The sequence below is a fragment of the Sarcophilus harrisii genome, chromosome 2, assembly GCF_902635505.1.
Source record: "Sarcophilus harrisii chromosome 2, mSarHar1.11, whole genome shotgun sequence".
Classification (NCBI taxonomy): Eukaryota; Metazoa; Chordata; class Mammalia; order Dasyuromorphia; family Dasyuridae; genus Sarcophilus; species Sarcophilus harrisii.
This window is the reverse complement of record NC_045427.1, coordinates 130,024,693-130,043,225: the sequence shown is the minus strand read 5'-3', so window position 1 is coordinate 130,043,225 and position 18,533 is coordinate 130,024,693. Positions and strand designations below refer to the sequence as shown.

At 39.0% G+C, this 18,533-nt stretch overlaps 1 protein-coding gene across 1 annotated transcript; it reads right to left on the bottom strand.

The window, feature by feature from the left end:
- Positions 1-249: 249 nt before the first annotated feature.
- POMK (protein O-mannose kinase) lies at positions 250-16,700 on the bottom strand. The gene is made up of 3 exons (XM_003758019.4): positions 16,310-16,700; positions 6,939-7,247; positions 250-3,593 (listed from the first exon to the last, which is right to left on the bottom strand). The coding sequence occupies exons 2-3, from the start codon at positions 7,239-7,241 to the stop codon at positions 2,823-2,825; spliced, it is 1,074 nt and encodes a 357-aa protein (XP_003758067.2). The 5' UTR covers positions 7,242-7,247; positions 16,310-16,700; the 3' UTR covers positions 250-2,822.
- Between the last annotated feature and the right edge of the window lie 1,833 nt (positions 16,701-18,533).

Genomic DNA, 18,533 nt, shown 5'->3' with positions numbered 1-18,533 from the left:
AAAACGCATTTATGTATGGCAGAAGACTGAATACTAGGAACATCATGAATTTCCACTTCTGTATTTTGGGCAAAATGTGAACTTATCTCATATAACTTAGTTGGTAATATTTTCTTTGAAAAGCCATTTCAAACCAGCTCAAAAGATTGTAACATTTCACTTGGATTTCCTGGCCTCTGGCCTTGGCAGACAGCCTGAAAGAAAAGTTTGTAGCTGGACTCACAAAGGTCTTGAAAGAAAAAAGGGATGAAACAGGGGAAGGATCTCTCCTTTATTTGTAATATTTTAAAACTCACAAGTTTGAAGATTCAAAATTTTACTTGATAGAAAAGTTGGAATGTTAAGAAACAGAAAGCAATGACTTTATAATGACAGAAATGAGCAGGAAAAAATTATAACATGAATAAATACATTAAATTACATCCCATTTGGTAAAATCAATTAGTTTCCAAAGGCCAATTTCATTTAGAGTTAAGTAAAATGGACAGAGTGACTGGTGCTATTTTTCAAGACATAAAATATATACCTATGTACTTTTGGTGGGCACATTCTCATATTTACTGTGATCCAGGCAATCTGTCATACAGGATTTGGGTACTTGCCATAGGTGAGTGTCAGGAGGTAGTATCACCTTAGGTGAATGTCAAAGGATTAGGATAAGGAAAGTCAAAGAGCCTGGAGTCCAACCCCCTCATTTTATAGATAAAGTAACAGATAGTTACAACCTACTCTCTCCTGAGACCCCTTTGCTTTGTATTCATCTCAGATCTGTCACAGGGGAATAAAACCTATATCAATGCACCTCCAATTTTGCAGATCTCCAACTTGGGTTGGAGTTGGGCTTAAACTACTTGATTAGTGATCATTAACAGGAATGAGAATAACCATCCCATCAGATGAATAAGATGATGTACCTATAGGAAAAGGATTCTTTGACGGTTTTATTTAGTAAAGTCGAGGACCACTCCACTTCTCCTGGTAAATAAGACAGTATCACTGACTTGTTCTTGTTGACTAGTCACAATAGGTCATTTGGGACATTCAGAACTCATCTCTAAGAGCAATGATTTTTAGAAGCATGGTTTAGGGACATCAGCACAATTGTGAACTCTATAGGACTTAGTATTAAACTATTTCCATACCTTTCAACTTTGAAAAATTTATCAGTTTTTGGCAATAGTTCTGTTTTACTGACCAAGAAAGAAAATGTTATGATAGATCTCTTAACAAAAATAGAAAAGTATTATATAAAAGGGAGAGAGAGAGAAAAGGCACCTAAGAACTGCATATGACTTGATTAAATCAACCCAAGTGACAAGTGAATACACTCTGACAACTCCAACTTTATTACCATTAAAAGGAAAATACTGGAGGAAAATGTTCTTTTTGTGATCTAGGCAATAAAAAAACAATCCTCTTCCATCTTCCACAGTTCTTATGAGTGGGAATCTTCTTTGCAGTGATCTGTTTACTTATAGTCTTTGGAGGGGTGCAAGGACGGGTGCCCAAATGTCCCATGATAGACATTAGGATGAAAACTGCTACTTCACTACACTTGTTTCCGCTTAAGAGTGAGAATATCAGAATGGCTTTGGTTCCATTCCTGTGGCATGTACTAGCTAGGTCTTTGGACTAATACACATAGAGTACTCCAAAACTCCAATGTGAATATTCTCTTTAGTAATGCAGATCTCAAAATGGATACCCATTTTGTATGGCTTTTGTCTATGCTGTCCCATAAAATCTCCATAGGGAGGGGTACTCAGAATATGCTGGGGACCTTCCTCTTATTTCCCTAACATCCCAAGAATACTAATGGAGCACATGAACTGTCTGTCTACCATCAGCTGCTTCTTGCTCTCAGCCACCTTATTTTTCATTTACATGTTAGGAATATCAATAAATAACTTAACAGTAATAGGTAGAGTAAAAATTATGTGATTCTTTGAAACTTTTGCCTCCATTTTCTGACAGCAAAAAGGAAGGGGGCCAGGAGGAAGAGAAGGCCATTTTATCTCCTGATCTATTCATGAATTCCCATTCATGCCCCTCCTCCCCAAATCATCTCCTAACAGCCAACATTCTACCCTGGGAACGAACTTGCTAAATTTGTTCTTTAGGGGTACAACACACAGGATCCATCTCTACATCCATCCTTGAAGCCTTTCTGGCTTTGTAGGATCCATCAAAACTGTTTATTTGGTGACCTCAATTTTAAGAACCCATAGCAACTTCCATATCACAATGAGGAGTGTAATTTTAAGTCAGTTTGATTTTTGTAAATCCAATCATAGTCAAGCCCAGGTTATCTAAGATTTTTTGCTGCTTTGTTCTCCTTCCTTTAGTTGTCTATCTCTTAGGTATACCCCTGCAAGGGGGCAATCTGAAAAAGGCATTGGAAGCTAGATTTAAAATAGGATCTAAAGATCATAGATTTAGAACAAGAAATAGACTTTATAGAGGTCGTCTTGGCCAGTCTCTTCATTTTATAGATAAGAAAATAGGTCCAGAAGAGGTTATGGGACTTACTCAACTAATATCACAAAGCTGGTGAGTAGCAGAACCAGAAAACCAGGGGCGCTGACTCTTAAATGTAGTGAACTTTCCATGCCTCCTATGCACATGTACTCTCTTCATCTCTGTCCCTTTCTCTCATCCCTTCAGGCCAAATTATGGCATTTATCAGCTCAAGGATTATGAGGGAATTACAGAAAGCAACCATCTGGGTACAGCAGAAGAAAATCACAACAAAGACCAAAAAGAGCAGCTTGTATTTTCCCCTTAAATCATCAGGGCTCACCTCTCAATGATAAATCTCATTTTCACAACATTTCTCTTACCCCAGGCAAGACTGTGTCTCTAAGAGAATTTAAAACCTTTTGGTAGGTGTCTAGGACCTCCTGGGCTGAAGGCCTTTCCTCAGGATTCTTCTTCTTACACGCCTGGTGGATCTCAAACAAATGGAATCTGACCACATCACTCCCTTCCACGTGCCCCAAAAGAAAACTGGAGACATCGGGTATTTTCCAGATGTCTGTCTTTTCATCGTACGGCGGCATACGGCCGTCTTCGAACGGCACTTCCTCTCCATAAGGCCACAGTTGCTCTGGGGCCACAAATTCCCCCAGAAGCTCCCTATGGCCACATTTGATCAAGGTCCCATTGCCCTTGTTGACAACGGGCAGAGCATCCAGATCATTTGCTACTATATTAAAACTGCTTGTCAGCAAGTACTGCGAAAGCATTTTGTCTAAGTCACTGGAGTCACACATCACCAAAGTGCCCACAGGGCTGGTGTGCAAATAGTGAATGATCTTCACGTAGTTGATTGCCAGTTTCAACCTGTGATGCCAGGTGTTCAGGCTTTGATATCTGGGGAGGTTTAGTGTTTCTTCCAGGTTCTTCAAAGTACCCAAGGGATGGTATTCAGTAAGAAGAGTGCCGTCGTCTTCACAATAGCCAACCAGCAGGACCACATGCTCGCTTTGTAAGGATTTCAGCATCTTCAGCCCATGGAGGAAATCTTCTTTCATCTCTGGGGTGGTGAGCTGGGAAAAGGCAACTTTCTGTTCCTTCCATTCAGAAAGAAAGACCTGGAACCAAGCCAAGGAACATTGGATCTCAAGCTTTTGTCTGTGTTAATGAGCAGAGAAATATACTCCCTGGATATGGAGTAGGCAATGAGACACAGAGATACTGTTCATAAGTTTCTAAGTGTTTTTGTATACTAAGTTATGATATTCAGTACTAACTGTAGCATAGCACTACAGCTATAAAATTCAATACAAGTAGTGTATATAGGTCTTTAAGTGCAAACGCTCAAGTTGGCCCCATAGGGGAATCTATACCATAAATAGCAGGTTATTAGATTTATGAACTATACGAGATCAGACCTTTGTGAAGCTTTTTAAAAATACCAACAACTTTTAGGCACTACTTATTTTGAATTTTATAGCTCTAGTGCTATGCTTAAATCAGGATTCAGGGAAGAAATGTCAAAGGAAAAAAATTTTAACTTTTCAAGTCATTTTAGAAACTTTTAACTGGAAGTATTATTCAGTTTGTTTTTCTTCTGTCAAAAGCAGGGGTCCTCAAATTACGGCCTGCAGGGCAGATGCAGCAGCTGAGGACATTTAACCCCCTCACCCAGGGCTATGACGTTTCTTTATTTAAAGTTTTTGTTTTTACTATAGTCCGGCCCTCCAACAGTCTGAGGAACAGTGAACTGGCCTCCTATTTTAAAAGTTTGAGGACCCCTGGTCAAAAGATTACTTCCCTATCTTCTATTTCCTTGGGAAAAAACCAAAATAACAAGTAACAAAAAAAAAAAAAAAAAGTTTTCTAGGTATTTAATATACACTAGAAAGTTATTAAGCACATTTTCTTTTTAAAAGTTTATGGTTGTGTTGAACATATATTGGACTACTTGCCTTCTAGGGGAGGGAGAAGAGAAAAGAGGGGAAAAATTGAAACACAAGGTTTTGCAAGGGTTTATGTCAAAGAATTATCCATGCATATGTTGTAAAAAATAAAAAGCTTTAATAAAAATAAATAAGTAAAAGTTTATGATTGGGGGCAGCTAGGTGGCGCAGTGGATAGAGCACCAGCACTGAAGTCAGGAGGACCTGAGTTCAAATGTGACCTCAGACACTTAACACTTCCTAGCTTTGTGATCCTGGGCAAGTCACTTAACCCCAATTGCCTTAGGGGAAAAAAAAAAGCTTTATGGTTGTATTCCCACTGCAACTTGCTTGCTTGAGGGGCAGCAGGAGGCACTGAGCAGAGCCCAACAGAGGCTGCATAGACCCTCACCCTCCAAAGTGTCATTGCCACCAACACTAGCATCCAATGGATTCAACTCCCGGTGCTGACATTGTCTAGATGTGTGACCCTGAGCAAATAGATGAATTCCTCTGGGCCTGTTTTCTCATCTCTACAAGGGAAATAACAACAATACTACTACTACTAATAATAATATGCACATATATTTACTATGTATGTGTAACACTTTACTATTATTATCTCATTTGATTCTCACAATAATTCTGGGAACCAGGTGCTATTATTATCTTCATTTTACAGATGAGGAAGCTGAAGCACTGAAGACTGAAGAGTCCCTGGGTAAGGGGACAGGAGTGAGTACCAGGCTGCCTAAGGAAGAACTGCAGTCACAAAAGAGACTCAGGCTTGAAATGTTCAGTCATTTTTCAGTCAAGTCTGACCCACCATGACCCAGGGACTCTTCAAATCAGTGCCAAACTTAATATGAGTATCAGAATGGCTTAGCTTATTCTAGCTCAGAAATCCTCAGTTCTAGCAACCAGCCCATGGGCCTCAGTCTACCTGAAAGCAAGGATTACAAGTATTTGCCAATATTCTCACTTCAAAAATCAATCAATCAATCAATTTTTTTAAATCTGAAGAAAAAAAAAGTAATGGAAAAATGGTAACCTTATCCCATGATAAGATTCTTAACTTTAGCCCCTGGACAATCTAGTGCACTTTAAATCTATTAGTATTCATCTCATCCGATTTTCCCCTAACCAAGTTCAACAACCATTTTTAATACCTAGATCTCTGGAACTTTGGATGAAGTTTGGCTTTGCATTTTGGACCCCATATTTCACAAAAGACAAATACCTAGTTTCTACTCTGGGCAAGAGTCGTCAATCTGAGAGAAATTAATATATTATTATATTTATAATCAAATATTAATTTGTGATTCATCCTTTTTCCTCCAATTTTTATTATTTATTTTTTTGCTGACGCAATTGGGGTTAAATGACTTGCCCAGAGTCACACAGCTAAGAAGTATTAAGTGTCTAAGGTCAAATTTGAACTCAAGTCCTCTTGACTTCAGAACTGGTGCTCTATTCACTGTGCCATATAGCTGCCCCTTCCTCCAATTTTTAAAACCTCACTTCAGAAAAAGTCAGCCCTTCTCTGAAGGGTGTGACACAGTAAAGTGATCACTTCTAGCCCAAACATCAGCTCCTTATCTTTTGGGCTGGACTCCACCCAAAAGAGACCCTGGCTTTGGTTTAACTTTATAAACATGATCTAGTTCGAGTTATACTCTCCCCTAGGCAGTGGGAGGCTAGATGGTCCAATGTCAGACTTGGAATCAAGAAGAATCCTTAAAAAAAATTTTTTTTTGGAGGGGCAATTGAAATTAAGTTACTTGCTCAGGGTCATACAGCTAAGAAGGATTTAGTTCATCCACTTCAAATCTGTGACCCCTGACAAATCACTTAATCCTGTTTATCTGTTTCATCATCTGTAAAATGAGCTAGAGAAGCAAATGGCAAACTACTCCAGTATCTTTGCCAAGAAAACCCCTAATAGGGTCATGGAGAGTCAGACAAGACTTGCTCCCTTCATTAAAGTTTGAACTGACCTTGTTGATAAAGTTGGGGAACAAGCCACTGAACATCTTATTGAGAAGGCTTATTTTTTTCTGGTGAAGATTATAAGCAACATGAAATCTTTAGGAGTCAGAGAGGAATAACTGGTCACATCTAGGGGCTCCCCATTTCCTCCCCACTACCGATGATGGGGAGGAGCTAGGAAGTTTGGTTTGCCTTCTCATTAAACTATCACTAATCCAGCTCACCAGGGAAGGTCCCAATGGTGGACATGTTAATCAGAAGGCTCATCTAGGTATAAAAGAGAAAGCTTGAGAACTGCCTCAGCCTGCCCTTGCTTAAAATCCAAGTCTCTACTCATTGGAATTCTCTTTCTGTTCAGAGGGGCCCACCACCAAAGTTGTCCTTTTCGGAGTTTGCCTCTTGGGTCCCCCAACTCACTGGCAAAACCAGGCTTGGGGGCAATTCATTCAACAAACATTTAGTAAGCACCTACTATGTGACACACCCTGTACTCAAGGACCTCACATACAGTTCTGAAAATAAAAGTCCCATCCCCAGAATGAAACTCACCCTTTTCACTGCTCCTTCCCCAACACGTTTCAGCCTTCTGACTTCTGTTCTCAGGGATTCACAAGAGAGCCAAGGGGAGCAATTTTTCATCTGTCCCATTCGGAAGGTACCAAAGGGACATCGGTTGGAGTCCAAGCCAGAGGGTGGAGGAGAAACAAAAACATGATCAAGGTAGAGATAGAGGAGGATGTTCATAAGGACCATCACCAGCAGCAGCAGCGCAGCTGGTGGGAGTGGGATTTCTCTCTGGGAAGGACCTCTTGTACTCTCCTGTGATTTCTTTTCCATGTTGTTATCTTCCATGCTTCCCTAAAAGGCAAGAAACAAACCAAGAAACAGTAGGGTGGTCAGTTTTGTATTAGTTCGAAAAGCCATGGGCTTTCGGCTGCCACAGGATATGTTGCATTCAAATAAAAATTACAAGAGTTAGTATTCAGAGATTGCTTTAAGGTTTACAAAGGGCCTGACTTATGTGTGCTCATTTGGCCTTCTCATACTGCTACGGGGGAGGTGTCCTTACTCCCTTCATTTTATAGAAGAAACTGAGGCTATTTTCATAATTTGTGTGGGTCACATTATTATTAGGCCTCTAAAACTGGATTTAAATTTAGGTTCTGACTCCCAAGTCCAGCTCTCTGACTACCTAGCAGTCATGGAAAAAATGGATCTCAAGTTCACCTAGGAGGCAGAAATGGATCTCAAATTTACCCATGACGCAGGAAACTCATAGAATTCAAAGTCATTTTTTCCTCTGTTGTAACCATTAGACCCAGTCATTCTTTTTGTCAGAAATGCCCCCAGCATAAGAGGGCCAGGTCAAGCAGATTAATAACACACCTCTTCTACTTTCTCAAACTCCCAGGCAGACACTGGGGAAAATGTCTTTCCAGAACAGATGGTAGGCTGCAGTCACCTCCCTTCCCTAGAAAAACATCACAATATGGGCCTTAGACTGACTGAGAGACCTCTCACTTCTCATTGAACTAAGTTAGGAGGCATATCACTTCTTCCTCCCTTTCTCCTCCCCCTCCAGTCTAGATTCCCTTATTTCTAAAATAAGAAGGTTGGAATCAGTGTTATTTCTTTCCCTCTCTATTTTTAATACATATTGTTTTATGAATTATGTTGGGAGAGAAAAATCAGAACAAAAGAGAACCATGGGAGAGAAGAAAAAAAAAAACAGAAAAAAGAAATGAACACAGCAAGTATTGATTTACATTCAGTCTCCTTAATTCTTTTTCTGGATGCAGATGGCATTTTCTGTCCAAAGTCTATTGGGATTGCTTTGGATCACTGAACCACTGAGAAGAAACAAGCCTTACATATTTGATCATCACATAATCGAGCTGTTACTGTGTATAATGTATCCCTGGTTCTGCTTGTTTCTCTCAGTATCAGTTCATGTAAATCTTTCCAGGGCTTTCTATAATCAGCTTGTTTATCATTTTTTATAGAATAATAATATTCTATTAACTTCATATACCATAACTTGTTCATTCATTCCCCAATTGATGGGCATCTACTCATTTTCCAATTCTTTGCTGTCACAAAAAGAGCTGCAACAAATATTTTTGCACATGTGGGTACTCTTCCCTCCTTTATGACTTCCTTGGGATACAGACCCAATAATGGCCCGAATCAGTGTTATTTCTAAAGCCCTTTTCTAGCTCCCCAAATGTACCTATGAAGATCTGAATCACACAGGGTCATTACCACATACTCTTGAAACCTGGGACAGCAAATCCACTGCATTGCCTCCTCTTGCAGGCTAGAACTGTGCCTGGCAGAGTATTCTAGTTGTTGGATGCTGATATTAGTCCAATTTGTGCTTGTTCCTTGCATCTATCTCCTGTTTCGGTAAAGCCTCCAGAATAAACAGAAGGTTCTTACATTTGTTTTTCCTCCCTAAGTGCAATGTGTCTGGGTGTGCTGAACACACACACACACACACACACACACACACATTCTTCTCTCACTTCTGCCTTGAGTCTGATTAGATTACTTTAACTCCTTCCTCAGGCGGAAACCTTATATTAGTCCTGTTTTTATTTCAACTCCTGCCCTCACTAAAATGAGGTTGGATGTCCTTTCCCTGAGGGATGTATACCCCAGCAAATCAGAGGCCAGAAAAAAAATTTACTCCCAGTGTTGTTTCACATGTTCTGCACGTAAAAAGACCCAGATGTATAAAATTATTGATAGTAGCTCATCTTATAATAACAAAGAACTGGAAACTATAGATAAGCAATTTGTTGTAATGGCAAATAACTGTATTGAAATAGTATTGTGTCATAAGTAATGATGAAATGGATGGTTTCAGAAAAGCATGACCTGATGTGGGGATCTGATACAGAGGGAAGTGAGCTGAACCAACCAAACAATCTATACAATAACATCATAGAGAAAAACAATTCTGAAAGTCTTGAAAACACTGTTCAATTCATGATTCCAGAATATTTATGATGAAGCATGCTTTTTTGACCAAGAGGTGATGGCTCAAGATGTAGAATGAGATGTACATTTTAAGACAGAACTAACTTGGAAATTTGTTTTAGTTGACTATACATCTTTTTAATAAAGGCTGTTTTTTGGAGGGGTTTTATTATTTTTTTAATAGGGAAGTACAGGAAGGCAAAGAAGGCTAAGCATAGGGAAGGAAAAAAAGTATGTTGTATTTTTTTTTCAAATGCAGAGAAGACAGAAAGAAGCATAGACAAGTAGGATAGTTTTGGATGCTAAAGACTGAATTTATTACATATTTAAAAAGAAAAGCAAGCTATAAATAACAGAAGCAACTAGCTGGCACATTAGATAAAGTGCTAGATCTGGAATCAGGAAAACCTGAATTCAGATGTAACCTCAGACACTTTCTAGCTGTGTGACTTTGGACAAATAATAACAACAACAATAATAGTTAACGTTGTATAGACATTGTGCTAAGAGCTTTACAAATCACTTAATTTGTCTCAGTTTCCTCCTTTGTGAAATGGGCACAATTTTACCTACCTCTCTGGGATGATGAGAGATAATATTTGTATAGTCCTTTGCAAACCTTAAAGCCCGATATAAATGCTAGTTATCATTATTATGACATCTTCAGTTTCATTTATAACCCTCTTTTTCTGTTCTACTATAAATAGGGAAACATCCACCTTATTTTGGCATTTGTTAAATAGGAGGGGAGAGGAGTTTGTTTACTATTTGTTCAGCTGTTTTTCAGCCACATCACCCTTTCTGAATTCATTCTTGACAAAGATACTGGAATGCTTTGTCATTTTCTTCTCCAACTCATTTATAGATGAGGAACTGAGGCAAATAGGGTTAAGTGACTTGCCCAGGTTCACACAGCCAGTGTCCTGGTGCCCTATGAGCTACCTGTCTGCTCCTAAAAGGGACACTGAACTTGGAATCCAAAGATCTCTACAGGAATATCATTTCTTAGCTGAGTTACCAGGGCAAGTGTCCGAGCCTCAATTTTCTCACCCACAAAAGAAGGACAATGATACTTGTACTCTCTTTATTACATGGAGAGAAGAACTGTGAAACTTTTAACAGTACAGTCAATGGAAAGACTGATAGATTTGGGAACAGAAGATCTTGGCTCAAATATTTGCCCTTCCATAAACTGCCAGAGGAATCCTATGATCCTTTTTTGAGGGGAAGTTCGGTGTTATCGGATAGTGTTGAGCCTGGAATCAGGAAGACTCCTCTCTTGGGTTCAAATCCACTTCAGACACTTAGTAGCTATGTAATGCTGGATAAGTCACTTAATCCTGTTTGCCTCACTTTTCTCATCTGTAAAATGAACTATAAAAGGAAATGGCAAACTACTTTAGTGTCTTTGCCAAGAAAACCCCAAATGGGATCACAAAGAGCAGCTTAACTGAAACAACTCAACAACAAAATGATTTTTTAATCCTATAGAAAAGTTAATAATTACCTTTGTATCCCTAACAACTCACATAGTGTCCTGTTTAGAACACCTATTTAATAAATATTTGTGGAAGAGAATTAGTGCCCTGTTCTGAATCCTCTTACTAAAGTAGGATTATGTTTTTCTTTCAAGGCAAAATTTTCTATTCCATTATATTATATAAAGTTATATTATATTATATTATATATTATAATAATTATTATTACATTATATATTATATTATAGTTATATTATATTATATAAATATAAAGTTATTACAGACAAGGTAATTCAGGCAGGAGGGAGGACACTAGCAGCTGAAGCATGGCCAAATCAGCCACAAATTGTATGTAAACTGAATAAATTCAAATATGATTTATATACATTCTTGGTCATAACATGCAATTTTTCTTAGCACATTCCATTTAAAAGTAATCATTTAAAAAGTAAAAAGTAAAGTAATCATTTAAAAAGTAAAAAGTAATTTAAAAAGTAAAAAGTAATCATTTAAAAGTAATCATTTCAACAATCAATCAGTCAAGTAATCAATCTTCCTTAATCTTAGTGTCTTCCCACTGTGATTATCTCTAATTTATCTTGTATCTATCTTATTTGTACCTGTTAGTTCCTAAGGAACTTTTGGGGGAAGAGAAGAAATGCCTTTTTTTCCCAGGGCTTGGCATAGTGAGAAATATAATTTCTCAATAAGAGAAAAATAATAATGGATCAAAAAACATCCCACTGATACCATGAGTCTTTGCTTTTCAGTCATGTTCTTCATGACTGGCTTTTTCATTTGGGCTTTTCTTGGCAAAGACATTGGAATGGTTTGCCTTTTCCTTCTCCATTTTACAGATGAAGAAACAGAGTTAAACAGGGTTAAGTGACTTGCTCAGGGACACACGGCTAGTAAGTGTCTGAGATTTGAACTTAGGGAGATGAATTTTCCTGAGTCCAGACCCAGCACTATATTCATTCCATAGAAAGCTCATTTTCTGTGGTTATCCGCATTTTCCTAAATATATTTCATTTGGTTCAGCTTTGTTCTGGGTTTTTTTGTTTGTTTATTTTTAAAGTGGGCTGTGTAGTTTGGCTTAGAAAATCTGGGATGAGGGTAGAAGGCAGCACCTATCCAAGGTAACACTCTCTACCTGCTCTCTGACTCCGCTGACCAGGTCCTTGCCCCCCCCCCCCCCATTTAACATTTTCTCCCCCATCAATCTAACTAACCAAAGGAGCTGAGAGTACAGGGGATGATGACCAGACTATCTCAGCCCAGTCAATCAGGATGCTCCTCACCTACAGGGAGGAGGTAATACCTCCTAAACCCAATCCACCCTTCTATGGGGAAGTCCTCCTGTTGAGACTGGATAGATGGGGCCACACTAGTCACCCTTGGCCCAAAGGCTTGAAAAACCTCTTGGAATCTTGTTTCTAGATGTTATGCCAATTCTGCCATGTTGGAGTAGCTGGACAGCTCCCTGAACTCCCACTCATTAGAAGATTAAGCATTTTATAAACTGAACTTTAAATAAATGTTTTAAACTTGTAAAACAAAAAATTATGTCTGCAATGTTTTAATTTCTTTACAGTCAGTCATCTATCTTATCATCATCTGTTGTATTCTCTCCAGTTATAGTATGAGTTTATTGTTGGAATTGTTTTTTTTTTTCCTATCCTCTTTCTACTAAATGGAAAACTTAATGGTCTTCACCATGTAACATATCCCCCAACAAACATTTGGGTTCCTCCCTGTAGCACAGAACAAAAAACAGAAAGGTCACAAGAAGTCTTTAAGGTGCACATTCTATATAATGTTGTATTCATGTACTCATTAAACTAAATTTAAACTAAAGCTAAAAGAAAAAAGAAAAAACCAGGAAGTTTAAAAAAATCTCCTTCATGATTTACTACCTCTCTAGGGCTGGATTATATCAATGAGATGCATTTAAAAATTTAGTGAGCCAACCCACAATGCTGTACTCATGAGCATCTCCAAAGAGCCTCTCCATGGCCATCGTTTGTATCTGGCACCTACTATTCCAGTAGCCTAGGCCAGGAAGGTTTTAAATTCTTTTTCCTCAGGTAGAGTCAGTTTCCCTTTATAATTGTAGATTCTTCTTTGCCAGCCCAGTGTCTTCTTTCAGATGGCATCTGTCCAATACTCTGAATACAGCTGGGACTCAATGAATGTTGTCAGAGGAATCAAGAAGACCCTTGGGTTTCTCCAAGCCCTTGAAGCCAAGACACAGTATTGATGGAGAAGGAATGACACAGTGAACTGCCTCTTTAGAACGGGTTTTTAAAAAATTTAAATAACTCATGAAATTCAAATTTAGCTTTCCTGAACTAAGGGAGAAAGAACTCGAGATTTTCCTAATACTTAGTAGAAAGTGGTGTCACTTGAAACTTGGAAGGAAAAACCCAAACACCTGGAAGGGTTAGTTTTTTTGTGGGTAGGCTTACTAAATTTTTAAATGCATCTCATTGATATAGACCAGCCCTAGAGAGGTAGTAAATCGTAAAGGAGATTTTAACTTCCTGTTTTTTCCTTTTTTTCTTTTAATTTAATTTTTTTTATTTTCAATTCCAAATTCTTTCCCTCACTCTGCCCCTCCTCCATTAAGTTGGCAAGAGATACCATACCCATTATACGTCTAAAGCTATACAAACCACTCCATCACCATATTTCCACATTAGCCATGTTGCAATAAAAGAAAAATAAAGAATTTTTAAAAATATATTTCAATCTGCAAACAGCTCTGATGAAAGAAATACTTACCAGAGAAAAGAGTCTGTAGGATTCTTGGAATTAGTTATTGACTCTGAAAGCTAAGTTTTAGATTAAGGGCCATGGACTGTAGGATTGGAGGAAAGAAAAATCTGCTTCATACACATTAAGAGGGATCCTTAATGTTCATTCATAAAGCAGAAGACAAGTATTTAGAGGGAGAAATTAAATAATAATTTATATTAAAGTATAAGGGGAAGTCATCTAATGTGGGGGTAAGAAGGGGAAAAGTAGTATTATTGAGAATTCAAAAAACAATTATGTTTTAACTGTAAGCTATCTCCACCTCAAAAAAAATGAAAGCTTCTTGATGGCAGGTAATATTTTATTTTTGGTCTTTTATCACTAGCTAGATGGCACAATGGATAGAGCACTAGAAGTCTTGAGTGAGGAAAGCCCAAGTTCAAATCCAGCATCAGACACTTACTAGCTATATGACCCTGAGCAAATCACTTAACATAGCCCATAATAATAGTTAACATTTCTTCACTTGCCAGGCAAAGTGCTAAATTCTTTATTGTCATCTCATTTGATCCTTACATCAACCTGATAAGATAAGGGCTATTATTATCCCCATTTTACAAAACTGAGGAAAACATCACCTTGTGAGGTAAGTTCTATTGTTGTCCTCATTGTACAGCTAGGAAAACTGAGGCAAACCTCACAAGGCTGATGTAAAGATCAAATGAGATAATAATAAAGAATTTAGCACTATGCCTGGCATATAAAGAAATGTTAGCTATTAGGAGCTATTTATTAGCTGGTTAATTTAGGGGTACATAATAGATACTTAGTAAATGACAATTATATAAGCATAAAAAACGACATGCTGAGTTAATATCGTTGTTTATAACTAACTGATAAAAAAAAACTTTAAGGAACTCTGGGAGATGACTAAAAACCATTACATTGAATTCCCAATCCCTATATTTATGCCCACCTGCATTTTTGATTTCCTTCACAAGCTAATTGTACAATATTTCAGAGTCTGATTCTTTTTGTACAGCAAAATAATGTTTTGGTCATGCATACTTATTGTGTATCTAATTTATATTTTAATGTATTTAACATCTACTGGTCATCCTGCCATCTAGGGGAGGGGGTGGGGGGGTAAGAGGTGAAAAATTGGAACAAGAGGTTTGGCAATTGTTAATGCTGTAAAGTTACCCATGCATATAACCTGTAAATAAAAGGCTATTAAAAAAAAAAAAAAAAACTTTAAGGAACCTCTGGGTTTGGAATGCTCTGACAATGTTTGCTTAACTATTCTGGTTGTTTTTATTTTTCTTTGCTACAAGGGAAAACTCATGATGAAGTGCAAGAGGTAAATTTTTTTTTAATGATTTAAAAATATATCAAAATTTTCAAAGAATGAATCTTACTGTACTCACCATATTACAATCTTATTTTAAATGTTCTGGAATATTCTGGGTGTAAAATATAGGGGGAGGTGATTGTTAAGATGAATGAATGAAAAGAAAAAAGCATTTATTACTTACTTGTCAAGTGCAGGGAATACAAATAGAAAAGCCAGTCCCTGGCCACAAAGAATTCACTTCTTAATTGAAGGAAACCACATATAGAATAAGAAGGTTCACCATCTACTTGAAGAGATTAAGATCACTAAATCCTATTTAAAAATAAAGCCTCTAACTGAGAATATTTGAGGAAAGACACCCAAGCAAATCTAACCCTAAGCCACTTCTTGGAAACTGTCATTTAACCTATATTTACTCTCCCTCCCATACTCTGCAAACCAGTCCCATCTCTCAGCAGAGCGCCCAGCTTAGTGCCTGATAAATAGTAGGCGCTTAATGTTTGTTTGTTTCTCTCAGTTTCTCACACCACACAACTCTCCATCTCCAAACTCCCTGGCTTTGCTCTAGTCATCCTCCAACTCTGGGATGCAGACTTATTTCCCTCCCTCAGCTGGGGAAACCTTTCCCGATTTCCCCCTCAAAGGCTGGTGCCTTTCCTCCCAAACTACTTTAGTACTAAACAATAGTTTTATGCTATTTTTAGTTTTACTTATTTATACTGTTATATTTATTTATTTATACGATTTTGAGTTTATTTTATAGTTTTATACTATATTTTGGAATTTATATTTGCATTTATAATAGCAATTATTATACCAATTGGCATACTAAATTATATACATATATACATATATGAATAATTGTAAAGTACGTACAGTGCCTGGCACATAAATAAATATAAGCTATTATTGGCTATTACTGATTACAACAGGTACTTAATAAATGCTCGTTGATTAAAACATATTAGCCAAAAAACATGTTAAGATAAAATTGATATTTCCCCTCTAATGAGTACTAGGGGTATGACATACAGGATTGAAATCTGGCTCCAGAAATAATTCAAAAATAAATACCTCTGACCCTTAAAAAAAAAAGATAAAATTGATACATCACAATAGTAAAGATAAATATGTAATTATATTTCTCCCCCTTAGAACGCGAGCTTCCTCCGGGCAGTGCGGGATGTACTACACCTTTGTACCGCCTGCACCAGTACTGCGCCTGACCCCTCGTACAAGTGCATGAAAAATGACAGAGTGATGGAGTGAAATTGACTGCCCTTCCTCCCCCGCCCTGCTCCTCCCCTCCAGCATCGCCCCCTCCCCCACCCCCGCCCCCGGCGCCTCACCTGTCATTCCGGATGCAGCGTTTTCGCCTCGTGGGCACAAAGGATGAGCAGGGACAGAGCCTCTCCCGGACCCGGCAGCATCAGCAGCGCACCTTAGCCGCTGAAGGGAGCTCCTCCCCGGGAAGCCCTCGCGGCCGAAGGCGGGGCTCTCTGCAGAGCGAGCGGGCGCGGCGCATCCTGCGCAGGCCGGCCCGAGCGCTGCAGGGGCCCGGCGGCACAGGGCGGCTGCTGCTACTTCTGGGTGGGCCTGCGGTCGCCGACGCGCAGCCACGGAGGGAGCTGCAGCACCGCCCTGAGCCGCCTACTCGGAGCCTCCGCCTCCCGACCAAAGTTCCACCCTCGCAGAGAGCTCCAACTCTCCCGCCAGTCTTCCTCAGCCTTCCGGAAACCCCGCGGCTTCCGCACCCTCGCAGCTTCCCAGAGTACCCGGAAACCCCTCTCCGTGTGACGTAATTTGAAAACGCGAGGTCCCTCTACCGTCCCAAACTGGGTAGGCCGCCGAAAAATCAGCCGTCTTTTTTTTTTATTATTTTTTTTATTTTTATTTAATAGCCTTTTATTTACAGGTCATATGCATGGGTAACTTTACAGCATTAACAATTGCCAAACCTCTTGTTCCAGTTTTTCCCCTCCTTCCCCTCACCCCCTCCCCCAGATGGCAGGATACATTAAAATATAAATTAGATACACAATAAGTATACATGACCAAAACGTCATTTTGCTGTACAAAAAGAATCGGACTCTGAAATATTGTACAATTAGCCTGTGAAGGAAATCAAAAAATCAAATCAAATTTTTGCAGGTGGGCAAAAATATAGGGATTGGGAATTCTATATAATGAAAACCAGCCGTCTTAAATCCTTAATTTTAATAAGGGATTTGAGGGATAACGTCTGATTTACAATCCTGCTTTAGTGGTCTTGTGGTAAGAAACTGAAAAGAAAGAGGTTTGAACAAGGCAAGAACTTGACCCCATTTGTAGATTTCAATTCTGATTGAAGTGCAACAAAGTTGCTTTCATCTTAAACTTGTTTCTTCAATCCTTTTTGGCTTACCGAAAACGGACTTACTCCTGATAACTTGGCAATCCCCTCTTTCCCGCTGTGGTTGCACTGTTAGCTGTACCCATGCTTCTCTTAATGATAATGTTATTTGTTTGTCCTTCATTCTATAAGATGACTCTGAGATCAAAGAGGTAATACCAAGACATTTGAGTGAGTTGCATTTAAATAGGAGGTGGAGCTGAGAGGGCACTGTGCAAAGTCACCAGCTTCATATTCTTTGGAGCATTTGGGTCCCGGTACAAGATATAGATCAAGAAAATTAGAGATGGCCCAGGATGCAGAGAGTTTTGACCTAATTGGGTTTTAAGGGTTCAGGGTGACTGAGGAAGGCTAAAGTGGGTTAAGGCAGGTAAGAAAAAGGGAGGCATTTGGGAGTTAAAGACCTTTAGATTTTCCAAAAATAAAAATTGTATTTTAATTATTTTGAACCAATTTGGTCCAAAAAACCAAGTGGGGCTTTGGCAGGAACTGACAGTTGGTCCATCTATGAGAGCCACAATGATTTGAAATTGTCATGGTCCCCAAGAAATCTGACCTTTAAATAACAAGATGAATGTGAGGTTTCAGAGACCGAAATTTACATTCCTTTGGGGAGAGTACTAATAGGCAAAGGAAGGTATTGGGAGGAAAGAAGGAAGGAGAGGAGAGGAGAGAAGAGGAAAGAAGGGGAGGGGGGAGGGGAGGGGAGGAGAGGGGAGGGAGGAAAAGAGGAAGCAAGGATGAGGGAGGAAGAAAAAAAAGGAGGAAGATAGAGAGGAAGGGAGTTGTGTTGCCCAACTGGCCAGTTCCAGTTGGATCTCCAGTGGGCAGCTTCTACTATTGATGCGGGGAAAAAGAAATTCCACCCTTGGTCCCCAACCCTAAAGGCCTATTCCCCGCCCCACCCATCTGGGCCCTTTGGGTCAATAAAGCCCTGACTAAGCCGATTAAAAGGACCCTTGGAAAACCCCTTTGCAAGTTCCAAAAGGTTTGTGAGACCCCCACTGGACCTCTTCCAGGCCCTCCTTACCCCTTCACTACCCTCTTTTAAACCTTAATAAATTTTAAACATTTCCCAAAAAATTTTTAAATCATTTAGCTTAAATCCCCGCCTTCCGCCCAATTAAGGGAGGCGGGGAACCTGGTTTCCCACCCTGCCACCAACCTTAACTAAAACCCAA

What these genes read in the sequence shown, in the direction of transcription:
- POMK (XM_003758019.4), bottom strand. Translation starts at nt 7,241, where the DNA reads ATGGAAGATAACAACATGGAAAAGAAATCACAGGAGAGTACAAGAGGT. An exon ending in GGGAAGGAGCAGTGAAAAGG is followed by an intron (nt 3,594 to 6,938) that starts GTGAGTTTCATT and finishes GCTTGGTTCCAG; the next exon opens with GTCTTTCTTTCTGAATGGAA.